General features: G+C 37.6%; 1 protein-coding gene and 1 long non-coding RNA gene across 2 annotated transcripts; both read left to right on the top strand.

The window, feature by feature from the left end:
* Positions 1 to 2,873: 2,873 nt before the first annotated feature.
* On the top strand, positions 2,874 to 7,939 carry LOC131539226 (uncharacterized). Its single transcript, XM_058773629.1, has 9 exons — positions 2,874 to 3,049; positions 3,207 to 3,300; positions 4,108 to 4,247; positions 4,748 to 4,804; positions 6,057 to 6,128; positions 6,255 to 6,323; positions 6,418 to 6,471; positions 7,620 to 7,688; positions 7,731 to 7,939. The coding sequence occupies exons 1-9, from the start codon at positions 2,965 to 2,967 to the stop codon at positions 7,937 to 7,939; spliced, it is 849 nt and encodes a 282-aa protein (XP_058629612.1). The 5' UTR covers positions 2,874 to 2,964.
* Positions 7,940 to 8,570: 631 nt separating this feature from the next.
* LOC131538425 (uncharacterized) lies at positions 8,571 to 11,804 on the top strand. The gene is made up of 3 exons (XR_009270588.1): positions 8,571 to 8,625; positions 9,376 to 9,438; positions 11,736 to 11,804. It is a non-coding gene; the product is annotated as an uncharacterized LOC131538425 (long non-coding RNA).
* The last annotated feature ends 943 nt before the right edge of the window (positions 11,805 to 12,747 follow it).

Here is a 12,747-nt window from a genome sequence, read left to right as displayed (position 1 = left end):
TGCTAACAACCTGTCCCTCAATGTGGGTAAGACAAAAGAGGTTGTGATGGACTTCAGGAGAAACTCTGTTGACCACCCCCCACTGACCATCGACGGCTCAACCGTGGAGAGAGTCGGTAGCACTAAATTCCTGGGGGTGCACATCACAAAGGATCTCACCTGGACCACCAACGTCACGTCACTCAACAAGAAGGGACAACAGCGCCTCTACTTTCTCCGTCGGCTGAAAAGGGCAAGTCTCCCTCCACCCATCCTCACCACCTTCTACAGGGGCACCATTGAGAGTGTGCTGACCAGCTGCATCACTGTCTGGTATGGGAACTGCAGTGCTGCTGACCGCAAGACCCTACAACGGACAGTGAACACTGCCGCAAAGATCATCGGTGCCCCTCTTCCCTCCATCCTGGACATTTTCCTTGCACGATGCTCCAGCAAGGCCTCCAGCATCGTGAAGGACCCCACCCACCCTTCCCACAACCTCTTCCAGCTCCTGCCATCAGGAAAAAGGTACCGGAGTATCAAAGCTCGTTCTGTCAGATTGCTCAACAGCTTCTTTCCCCAGGCTGTGAGAGCTCTTAACTCCAATCTCCCTGTCCCCGCTCTGAAACCATGAACACCTCAGCCCCCCAACTCATAAATAACTATTGACAATTTTCCTAAGTGCAATTCTGAGTGTGCTACACACAGGTGAGTGGGCTATACAAACCACCTGTAGTAACGCACTCGTCCCACTATATGCACACTAGACACTTTCTATAAACACTCCCTGCAACAAAGACTCAATAAGATAATATATGTTTACTTGAATATTACACTACAAAATAATGTTTACTGGAGCATTGCACTACTAACTCTTTTGCACTATGCGCTGCTTCCCTCTTCTGAACAATTTAATGTAAAAAAAATATATATTTCCTGCACAATTTCATGTACAAATATCTCTTTAGCACTATTTCATGTACAGTATTTATGTAAAGTTCTTGTACAGTCTCAGTTTGTGTATGTGTAGTCAACTAGGTATAGTAGTTATAGTATTTGTAGTATATGTATAGTCAGATGGTTAAACTGTTGTATAGCCCTATTGTGTTTTTTGTTTTTTTTCCCATATTTGCATTGCTGTATGTTTATCTCATGTCTAACTAGTATGTAGCACCGTGGTCCTGCGAGACACGACATTTCGTTCCACTATATGTCCACACATGTAGCAGAATGACAATAAAGCTCAACTTGACTTCAGGTCAACATTGATGGTTTGCCCCTCTATAAGAGCTCAGCAACACAGTTCTGGCCCATCCTAGGAACACTGCAAAACATCAGAGAAGAGGAACCAGTGACAATAGGTTTATTTTGTGGCACAAGTAAACCTACATCACTAGCGGAGTATCTTCAAGAATTCATTTCTGAAGTAAATGAATTAGCTAAAGGATTTGAATTTGAAGGAGTGATTTTAACCTTACAACTCTCTTCGATGGTCTGCGATGCACCTGCCCGTGCATTCCTAAAAAACGTTAAAGGTCACACAGGCTATCACGGATGTGAAAAATGCACACAGGATGGTGTGTACCTAGAAAATAGAATGACATTTCCAAGAATTGACATGCCTTTAAGAACTAATGAGAGTTTCAGAAACAAGACAGATGCTGATCATCATCATGGTCCATCACCTCTTGAAGAAACATCCCTAGACATGGTCTCTGGTTTCCCCCTCGACTACATGCACCTCGTGTGCCTCGGGATCATGAGACGGCTTCTTCTCTTGTGGCTGAAGATGGGTCCTCTCACTTGTAGGCTGTCAGGATCTCAAATAAACACATTGTCAGAAAGACTGATAAATGCTCAGAGAAGTGTGCCCATGGAGTTTGCACGGAAACCAAGGGCACTGAGGGAAATTGATAGGTGGAAGGCAACAGAGTTCAGGCAGTTTTTACTGTATACTGGACCTGTCATGATGAAAGATCTCCTTAACACAGAGGTGTACAAAAATTTCTTGCTGCTTTTTGTGGGAATCTTCATCCTGTGCAACAACAGTTTGATTGAAGATTACTGTGATTATGCCAATGACATACTGGCTCTCTTTGTCACTCACTTTGGTCAACTGTATGGTCCACAATTCCTGTCCTACAATGCACACAGCCTTGTACATCTTGCAGATGATGCAAAAAAGCACGGTGTCCTTGACAACTTCAGTGCTTTCAAGTACGAGAATCACCTAAACAAACTCAAAAGACTTCTGAGGAAACCAACATGCCCTCTGAGTCAAATAATAAAAAGATTCTCAGAAATGCAAAGAAGCTGCAAAAAACCTCACAAAACCAGGCCACATCTGCTCAAAAAACCACATGCGACTGGTCCTCTACCTGCATCCTTTCATGAGGCGACACAATATAAAGAGTTGAGAACGAGCCTTCACACTCTGAAACTGGATCGGGCAAACAGTCACATTTGCATTGGCAGCAAAGTTGCTAAGCTGCAAAACATAATTTCATTCAGGGAAGAAATTTATGTAGCTTACAGTACCTTCAAACACCAGGAATCCTTTTTTGACTATCCGCTGCCATCTTCTACACTCGGCATTCATTTAGTGGACGACCTCTCAACAACAGTTGATTTCTGCAAGTTTGAGGAAATAGAGAGCAAAATTTTTCTTGTCCCCTATCACAATCAATTCGTTTCAATTCCTCTTTTACATACAGAATAATTCTTTATCAGCACTTTGTTTCATAGTTCATGCATTTCAATTACTATAGTTGAAATAGTTGAAAATTCAAATAAATAGTTGAAAATTCATCCGAGTTAATAAACAATACGGGTTTCAGGCTTGCAGCATTAAAAAAAAAAAAAAAGGAAAAAAAAAAAAATTACCTAATCGTGGAGTTTGAGGGAGAAGGGACAACTGGACCAGTCGCCAAGTCCTGGTATGCAGATGGCTATTCCTGGTGGCCACCATATAAAGACCTTGACAGGATGCTGAAGAGTGTTAGAACAATGGAGGCACCACAGCCAGAGAAAGGGTGGACCCGACATAGAGCAAGAATCTTGCACGAGACAGGTAAGAGTAAATGCTGTAAATTAAACATGATCCTGCCCAGCGTACCTGTATTTCATTTTTCAGAATATTTACACATCATTTGTCCACACTGTAAAACATGATCTCACATAGCTTTAATAAACAAAAATGAAGCCATACCTGCATTTCTTTTTTTCAGCATCTTTTCAGAATGTAGCCAACAACTGGAAGAAGGCCAGCTACACTTCTGACTTAAACTCGGAACCTGAAATTGCTGGAAAAAGGATTCCCAAGTGAGTCCTCACAAAAGACAAAAGAAATGGTTTAACAAACGAAAATGGCATTATTTGCCTTCAAGTGTCATCTATCTTTAAAATTATTCAACTGAGTATTTAAATAAGGGATAACACATGGCTAGCTTTGCATTAAACAATTTTAAAGCACTTCATGGCAAGTGGTTCTTTGCCTCCACGTTGTGCATTAAAATTGTTTAATGCACAGCTAGCCGTGCATTATCCCTTACCCTAATACAGAATCTAAGCTGTTTTATTAATAAAAGTCACAGGACAGCATTTACAACAAGCTTCTGTGCTCCTGAATGTTTCTGTGTGTATGCAGCGTGATGTCTGATCTCTTTCTCTGTGTGTGTGTGTTTGTGTGTGTGTGCGTGCGTGCGTGTGTGTGTGTGTGTCTGTGTCAACATAATCAGTGCATTAATACAGAATCAGAAACGGCTTTATGGTGATAAACTCACTTGGAAATACCTGTGCATTAAACTGGTTTAATACATACCTGCCAGCCAATCAGAATAGAGTATTCAGACAGTCCATAGTATAAGTTATTGAATAGGAGCTTCAGTATGACCGTTACAGGCATTAAAGGGAAAGTTCACCCAAAAATGAAAATTCTGTCATTAATTACTCACCCTCATGTCGTTCCAAACCCGCAAGACCTTCGTTCATCTTCAGAAAACAGGTCTATTAACCCTTTAAGGAGAAATAAAGGATAAAATTTATTGAGCACATTTCTATTAGTATTTGCTATATCACACAAAGAGGCAATGAATGTGTGCAGTTGTTATTTTGTCTTTGTTCTCCTAGAAAGAAAACAAGTTCCGATCATATCTACTCGTCAGATGACGAGGCAGAACAACAACCCATTAAAAAAAGAAAAGCTGCAAACAAAGCAAGTGTTCCACCCGCACCAAAACCTCCAGCAATTCCAAAACGCAACAAAAAAGGTAATGAAAAAATAAAATAAAATTAATAGTAATAAAAAAGAATGCTATGAATAAAAGTACACATTATGTCAACTCAACCAGAGGATGAAAGTAAAAGAAAATGTATTATTTTTTTTTCCTGTTGAAAGAAATACATAAATGAAGATCATGGATTAATATCTACTGAGTAATCCATGATTTTGTAGAGGGGGGTCAAAATGAAGATTTATCAGCCAAATTACAAAGGGTTTAGAAAGCAATGTTATTTTATTTTTTAAATAAAGATTGGTAGCTCTATTAGTAAAATCTGTTGACTTGCGGTAATCTTTGCTGCATGTGTCAAAACAACAAAAAAACTAATGTGTGAATCAATATTTTGGCTTTCATCACCATTTGTGCTTTTGTTTCTTCAGGAAAAAAATTAAAATTATCACATCTGACACCAAATGACCCAGTATGAAATAAGTAAGATTAAAGGTACATAACAGCCAGAACACAAAAAGTGGAATTTCTATTATCAGGTCCTGTTGTGCAACCTCAGGTTTCACAGAGCAGAGCTGTAAACCCTCTAAGCACCTGTAAGTCTGAACTTTCCATTTTATCTTAAACAATTTCATTTTATATCCAAATCTACAATGTTTAGTAAAAGTTACAACTAGTGTTGTCAAAAGACCCGGTACTTCGGTACCAAGTTGAAAAAATGAAAACGTCACGGTACCAGGTTTTTTTAAGTACCGGTGGTACAGAGTACCCGGTCAACCCGGTTCTTGACGCGTACGGCCCTATGATTTCCGCGATGCAGAAAACGCGGACGGAATCTCGGAATGCAGTTATAAAAAGGGAATTTACAGTTTAGCACGGATTGTAACGGAATGTGTCAAAATTTGGATTAATTAATCAGAAGTAGGTCATTACACTTAAATCAAATCGCGACACGGTCTAGTATCTGTAAATGTTAAGCCGCAAAAGTCGATTCAGATATGAATCCCTCATGTTCTGCGAGTCTCTGTGTGAATGAATGAATGGCAGAGACACGCGGGTTTACTACACACACTGAAGCGCGTGTGACGCTCGCGGTGATTTCAGCATCTGCCGTCTCAATGAGGACATAAATACATAAACAACGTCTCCAGAACTGCTCTGAGAGCCACTTCACCAGCATTTTACCGTTTCATTTGAGTAAAACCAGCGTCATATCATATAGCTACACACAGAAATTTAAAAAGTATTCACGGCAACCCGTCAAAATAAAAGTTTCTCTTAAAGACATTGTGCTAGAAATATATTACTATTATTTAGTAGAATGTATGTGATACTATTACTACTGTTGAAAAAATGTTTATTTATTTTTAAAGAAATAACACGATATTTCTTCCATATTTTAATTTTAATAGTAAATCCCCTTTATTTACCAAAAAAATAAAATGTGTTTAAATTTCATTAATTAAAAGACAAATTAAATTTGGGTGAAACTTTACTGCTTACTAGTTAAAAACTTGAAACACAATTTAAATAAGTATAAAGAATGGCATTGATTTTTGTACATTTTATTTTTGTTTGACTTTATTATTAAAAATAGTGTTTTTTAATTAGCATGTGATACCGAAATTGGTACCGAGAACCGTGGATTTTCACTGGTTTTCACTGGTTTCACTGACAACACTAGTTACAACTATGCAATTGTTGAAGCATACAGCTGCATGACTGCAGCTGTGCTTGGTCCTCCTTTTGTGTGAATAAATTTTAGGAATACCAGTGTACCCATATTTAAAGGTGATTTTTAAATTTTAGCAAATGGAATGCCACTAATGATCCCACAATTGTCAACAGCATTTGTCAACCGGCAACAAAAGGACATGGAAGACCAGCAGAACTGGTGTGAGAGTCTCCCCAGCTTTCAAGGTAAATTATTAGTTTTTAGTATTTAGTAATTATTAGTATTTGGCTAGTTGGATAGCTAAATGGAGCAACATAAATCTCACAATTACACAAATTAATAGTGCAACATACGTACGCCACCTTTCTCAGCTCCAGTGCGTATGTCTCAGCCAGACCATCACAGAGACAGCTGGTGTGTTGATCAACCTAACACACAAGGTAAAAGAGCATAATTAGGGGTAAAGGAAATCTGAAACATTCGAAGCATTTAAATAAATCTAAAACTGAACAACAATTTGTGTTCAATCCATAGAGCACACCTTCGCTGTCCTGAGACCCTCAGGGGACCACCAAGGAAGAGCCCAGAGTAAGTTAATTGCACATAAATCCACTTAAGTAATTTTTAAAAGTTGACACCCCTCACAGATCATTCTATTATTTAAAAACAAAAGGAGTGGCTCATTTTTTACCATAATTGGGCACTCTATACACACTGCAGACACAATTTTTAAAAAACAATGGGTAACACTTTACAATAAGGGTACATGAATAATCATGTACTAATGCCTAAATTAATACTTAATTCATCACATACTAATGATTGATTAAAGGAGTTAACTAATTATGAGCTAACGAAGAGCTATCCTTAACTACGACTGGAGTCATACAGATTCATGCATGAATAACAGCAGCCTTAACTACATGTTAGTACATGATTGATAATACATTTATGGGTAAACTAAATCAAACAGCCTCTTTAAGAAGGAATAAGAAGTACTCTGACTTTGAAATTAATTAAATAATTTAATACTCATATCATAATTTGAGCATTTGACATCTTCAGCTTTGTCATAAACATTACTGGGTGGCAAAGGATTAATTCATAGAAAAATACTAAATACACTAATGACTGATCTTGTCTGTTTTATGTTCATCTCTTTCCCTTTAAACTCACTCTATTGTGACTTATACACAGATTAATAAAAAATAAAAACCCAAAACCCACAAAGAACATTTGTAGAACAATTCCTAAAGAAATGCTCAAACTGGAAAGAGTTCACTCTCCATCCAGACCCAGCAGTAATGATCCTGTACCTCCGCTCTCTGTCTTCTTGAAAATCCACACAGCATCTCTTAACCGGCTGAATCCTCACTGTGTTAGTACATGTGTGTTCGATAGAAAGTATACCATAAATCATGAGTGGAGTTCAGTAAGTAGTTAACAGTGAACTGAAACAGAGATGGCGTCAAAGAGGCAAAACTTATGGACTGCAGCTTTAAGGCCATTTGGGCAATTTCAATCATGCAGTAATCAATATTACCCTGACCACTAACCCCACGCCCCTCCCCTTGGAATTTTTGATTACTGATCTGCATGATTCACGGGTTAAACAGAAAAAAAAAAAAAACAATTCTGGCTGCTGAGTGTGTTGCAGGCCTTAGTTTGTTCATTTGCAAATGTAACAAGATTGTAACAAAAATGTAACAGAATCTTACCCACTCCATCTTTCTCAGCTCCAGTGGGTGTCTCTCAGTCAGACCATCATGGAGACGGCTGGAGTGCTAGTCCACCTGACACACAAGGTAAAAGAGCATTAATTTAGGATAAATAAATTACGCATTTAGAGACTTGCGGTGCGGAGCTATGGATCCGGGGCGAGAGTATAAACGAGCATTTCGAACAGGCTGTGTACGACAAGTGTGAACGGCATGAGACACGGGATACGCGCCGCGTGGGGCAGAGAGGAGCGAGTATAAGAAGCATTCAGAGACACAAGCTGTGTCTGCGGTCTTCTGAACTGGGAATAGCGAACGTGCATTATAAACTTATTTAAAATTAGAATCTGTTGGGGAGATAAAATGTGTAGGATAACATTCATGTACTAATAAAAACATCTAAGAATGTAACGTAATCTTTTATTCTCCAGTCCTAAAAGCAGAACCGATAAGGGAGCTCTTATGCGTTGCTCTTGCAAATTACCTTTTTTGTTCGGTGTCTGTCATTTCGAAGCCAAAGTAATCTCATTTCACATACGTTTTTCTTTAGTATTAATTTGCCTGATTATAGATCTGACCTTGTAGACGCCATAATCCCACTCTCTCTCTCTCCCACTTTCTATTTGTTTTTTGGGGTATTTTTTTTAATTGTGGGCGTTTACGCAGTTGGCTAAAGCAGTGCTGATTGGGGAGAACGGAGGTGCACTCACTCAAGCCTGGCAGTCATGCATTTGTGTTTGCTCTGGAACAGAGAATATCGCATCCACATCACAGGCTTTGCGATTAGTAAATCGCAACGTCTCAAATCGTGACTGCAGTTCGATTTCGATTAATTGCACAGCCCTAGAGCATAATATCATATCACGACCGTAGCAAGGAAACTTTGCATGCTCAATGTCTAGTGTGACCGTGGCATTCACAGCCCTTCACACAATCTAAAACTGAATAACATTTTGTGTTCAATCCGTAGAGCCTACCTTTACTGTCCTGAGACCCTCAGGTGACTACCAAGGAAGAACACAGAGTAAGTTCCATCTGATCGCTATAATGGTGTTGTAATCTGAATTGTATTTAATCATTTATGAGTGATATATAATTGTCCATGAAGGCTGGAAGTGAAAAACTCCTTATACTCAGGTGTGCAGAATTGTTAGGCATGTTTTCTTTTACAGATAAAATGATCCAAAAAAAGAAGTTTAACTCGGACTGAAAAGTCAAAAATTATTAAATCCCCATGAGAAATATTCAAAACTAATGCAATACAGAAATTTCAAAGTTAAGACATGACCATTGGTCAGCAAAAAGCTCACTGGGACAGCGGGGTCAGACATTTGAAGTGGATCAAAACCTTTCACCAAAGTTGTCCTAAAGCCTAAAACCAAAATGCGTTCTCGTCTTAGGACAACTTTGATGAACCGCTTCAAATGTTGACTACTGTAGAAAGCAGTTATTTTAAAAAGTAAAAATATTTCATATTACTGCTTTTACTGTATTTTGGATCAAATAAATCCAGGCTAGATGAACAAGAGAATTCTTTAAAACATTAAAAATCTTACCGTTCAAAAAGTTTTGACTGATAGTGTATAATGTTACCATTTACGGACTTCTTTTTCTACTGGATGGCATTGATGCCATGATTTTACTTTAAAAATAGATTTTAATACATATATTTTTCTTTGTTTTTATTATTTTCTGAAATTCAATTAGCTAGAATTTTAATGTGCATTTACTTGTCTGAGTAACAAGCAAATCTTACCCACTGCAACTTTCTCAGCTCCAGTGGGCATCTCTCAGGCAGACCATCACGGCTGGAGTGTATATCCACCTAACACGCAAGGTACAAGAGCATTAATTAGCATAAGGAGATGAAAATGAGAAAAATTTCATTCACAGCCCTTCACACAATTTAAAACCGGATAATATAACATGCATAATCCGTTTAATCCATAGAGACTTCATATTGTTTGGTACCAATTTTATAGTAGACATTGTTAACAACATTTTTGAAATCTTTCATGAAAGTGATTCTTTGAAAATAGGGCTGGGCGATTTTTCAGATTTTATTCATTATTTTGAATTTAATGTTTTGCCACGATTTAATTTGTTTATATATTAAATATATTTATATATATATAAAATATAAGGATATGAATATTTAAATGTATAAACATGTAATTATTTTCAAAATATATACTGTATGTGTGTGTATTTATTAGGGCTGTGTATCACCAGCAAAGTCACAATACGATACGCATCACGATACAGGACTGCACTGAATTTCACCTCAGCAGAATTTAGTAAAACAGCTGTTTATTAAACACTGCATACTATAGGGCCATTTCTAACTATAGGCAGAGCAGGCAGTTGACCTCTGCATTACGAAAGGCCTCCATAACTGTACCACAGTACAAAATAGATAATGGCATATGTTTCATGTGGGCACTCCCCACCAGGTACAAATGCATGTCTAATTATTTGAAAGCATAAAAACAAGTTTTATTTATTCTTACAATAGCCCTATGATTTTTTTTCCCTCAGAAATTCTGTGTTGTGTATTGCAATTTTTAAGGCATAAAACATTCATTTAATTTATCTTTTCATGGGTTAAAGCAAAAAAAAAATCCTGAGCCTGAACTTTTTTTTCGTGAATATATAGTTGACCCGAAGAATGAAAGCTATATCATACACTTGGAAAATTATGAGCTATATCACCGCTTATCGACACTAGGGGTGTGACAAAACACTTGAGACAAAATACAGATAATTGGTTTGTTTCCATGTTTTTTACAGTCTATGGTAAATATGTGCTAGATGGACATCTTTGATCATTACGCCTCGCAGCTTTTTCAACGTGTCGCGCTTCTCCATTCATCAGGGCTGCGGCTCTGCTAACGTACTGGATACAATTATGCGCATCTCGTGTTTATAAGAGCAAACAATTCTCATTGGCTAGTAATATTAGTTTGGTTGAGAGTGAAAGCTGTGCTCCTCTCATACCATTGGTAGGCGAACTCATGGACTCGAAGGTGATATCAACAAGTTTTTTTTAAATGTAGGACTTTTTATTTTTTCCTGCAGCCAAACGCTGCACGCCGGAGATCCGGCACGGTGCCGGAGAACTCACGGTGCCCAGTCTTTTAATTAATAAAAATTAAACAAATTTAATTTTTTGAAAAAAACTTTGAAAAAATATTGTATGATTATCCCTTAAAAATAAGGTTTTAATAATTTTAGTAGCAGCCTATTACATACATTCTACTGAACAATAGTAATGTTGGCTATTTCTGACGCAATGACTTCAAGGTAAACCAAACTTTTATTTTGACGGGTTGCCGTGAATACCTTTCCATTTTTTATATTAAAATAAACTGTAAATTACATGTAAAAAAAACTATTTTTTAGTACCGAATGGCCTCAAACGCAAATTTAAAGCTCAGTGGTTCAACCGGAATTTTATGAAGCTACAAGAACACATTTAAAAAAAAAAAAAAACTAAAATCACAACACATGTGCATGCTTTAATCTGGATTTAAACAATGCATGCATGTAATACACACATGTACTGCACCTTGTTTACGTTCAGAGGAAAGCACGCGTATGCGTCGTGGTACTCTCCAAAATGGAAGCAGGCAGTGACTTGCGGGAGAAAAATTGTTAAATAAAGTCGTTATTTTAGGTTTTTTTGGCACACAAAAAGTATTCTCATAGCTTCATAAAATTACGGTTGAACCACTGACCATTTTACCGACACTGCGTTTCTGGGCTTTGAACCTGGTAGGACCCTTCGGTCTATGCAGAGTCAGAAAGCTCTCGAATTTCATCAAAAATATAACGAAGGAAAATTGTCTCATCTTTAGGGCTTTCATGCAACTGGGCACAAGAATAAATCATATTAAGATTTGGACTACAGCAAACATCCCCATTGTGAAATTCACATCAGAGTCCTCATGCAGTCAGCAGAATACCAATATAGATTGTTGGTAATGTCAATATAATAATAAATGAACCATACTCTTATTACTGTTATTATAAGAAGTGAAGATGTTTTATGCTTTTCTGAAATTTGGTTTTAATTTTAGTGTGTATTTATTTGTTTTGGTAACAAGCAAATCTTACCCACTCCATCTTTCTCAGCTCCAGTGGGTGTCTCTCAGGCAGACCATCATGGAGACAGCTGGAGTGCTCATCCACCTGACACACAAGGTAAAAGAGCATGAATTAGAATAAGGAGGAGAAAACACTAAATCACAGCCCTTCACACAACCTAAAACTGAATAACATTGTGTTCAATGTGTAGAGCACACCTTTTCTGTCCTGAGACCCTCAGGCGACTACCAAGGAAGAACACAGAGTAAGTTACCTCATTTTTTTTTTATGATGTTGAAAACCATCTTACTACATCTTACTTTTAAGTTTTTACTTACCAACTCCATTTTGAGCTCCAGTGTGTCGCTTTAGCAAACCAGAAAATACTGAAACGCATACATGGGTCAGGATAATTTCTTTCTGAAAATGGTAAACATTTTACCCTAAATAATGTGACATGCTTTTGATAACATCCATCAAGGCAGGTAACACTACATTTAACATTTAAAACCTTAAAGTAAATTTATACTTACAGGTACTTCTGGTGGGAGACAGGAAAATCCAGTCTTGAGTTCCATACCAAATCAATGTACATGTACGTTATTTATCAGTTTAAATAAGCTGCAAAATGCATTATTTCATTCATCAAAGCTACATATCAAATTAAATTATCTTCTTTATTGCAGATGTAGAAAGGTCAATTCTGGAAACACTAGAGAAAATGGACATGAAGATCAACCACCTGACTTCATTGGTCCAGTCTCTAGTCGGGAACAGGCGTGTTGTACCCCAAATGCAGATGGCTGAAGAGGAAGAGGGTGGTGTCTTTCCTCTAGCATCTACTGCAGACCTAGATAGGCTGGAACAAAGATTATCAGACAGAGGGTTTATGCAGAGAATGGTAAGAACCACTGAAATTGTCAAACCTACAACTACTAACAAAATGTAAACAAACTGTTTGTATGCTAACGTGTGTGTGCATGTTTACTCACGACCAGTCAAAAGCTTGGAATGATTAAGACTTTAAAATGTTATTGAAAAGTCTCTAATGCTCACTCCA

Source organism: Onychostoma macrolepis, chromosome 04, assembly GCF_012432095.1.
Source record: "Onychostoma macrolepis isolate SWU-2019 chromosome 04, ASM1243209v1, whole genome shotgun sequence".
Classification (NCBI taxonomy): domain Eukaryota; kingdom Metazoa; phylum Chordata; class Actinopteri; order Cypriniformes; family Cyprinidae; genus Onychostoma; species Onychostoma macrolepis.
The sequence above is the reverse complement of the archived record's forward strand: the minus strand, read 5'-3'. Positions and strand labels throughout refer to the sequence as shown.

What these genes read in the sequence shown, in the direction of transcription:
- LOC131539226 (XM_058773629.1), top strand. Translation starts at nt 2,965, where the DNA reads ATGCTGAAGAGTGTTAGAACAATGGAGGCACCACAGCCAGAGAAAGGG. An exon ending in AAGAATCTTGCACGAGACAG is followed by an intron (nt 3,050 to 3,206) that starts GTAAGAGTAAAT and finishes TCTTTTTTTCAG; the next exon opens with CATCTTTTCAGAATGTAGCC. An exon ending in TCCAAAACGCAACAAAAAAG is followed by an intron (nt 4,248 to 4,747) that starts GTAATGAAAAAA and finishes TTCTATTATCAG; the next exon opens with GTCCTGTTGTGCAACCTCAG.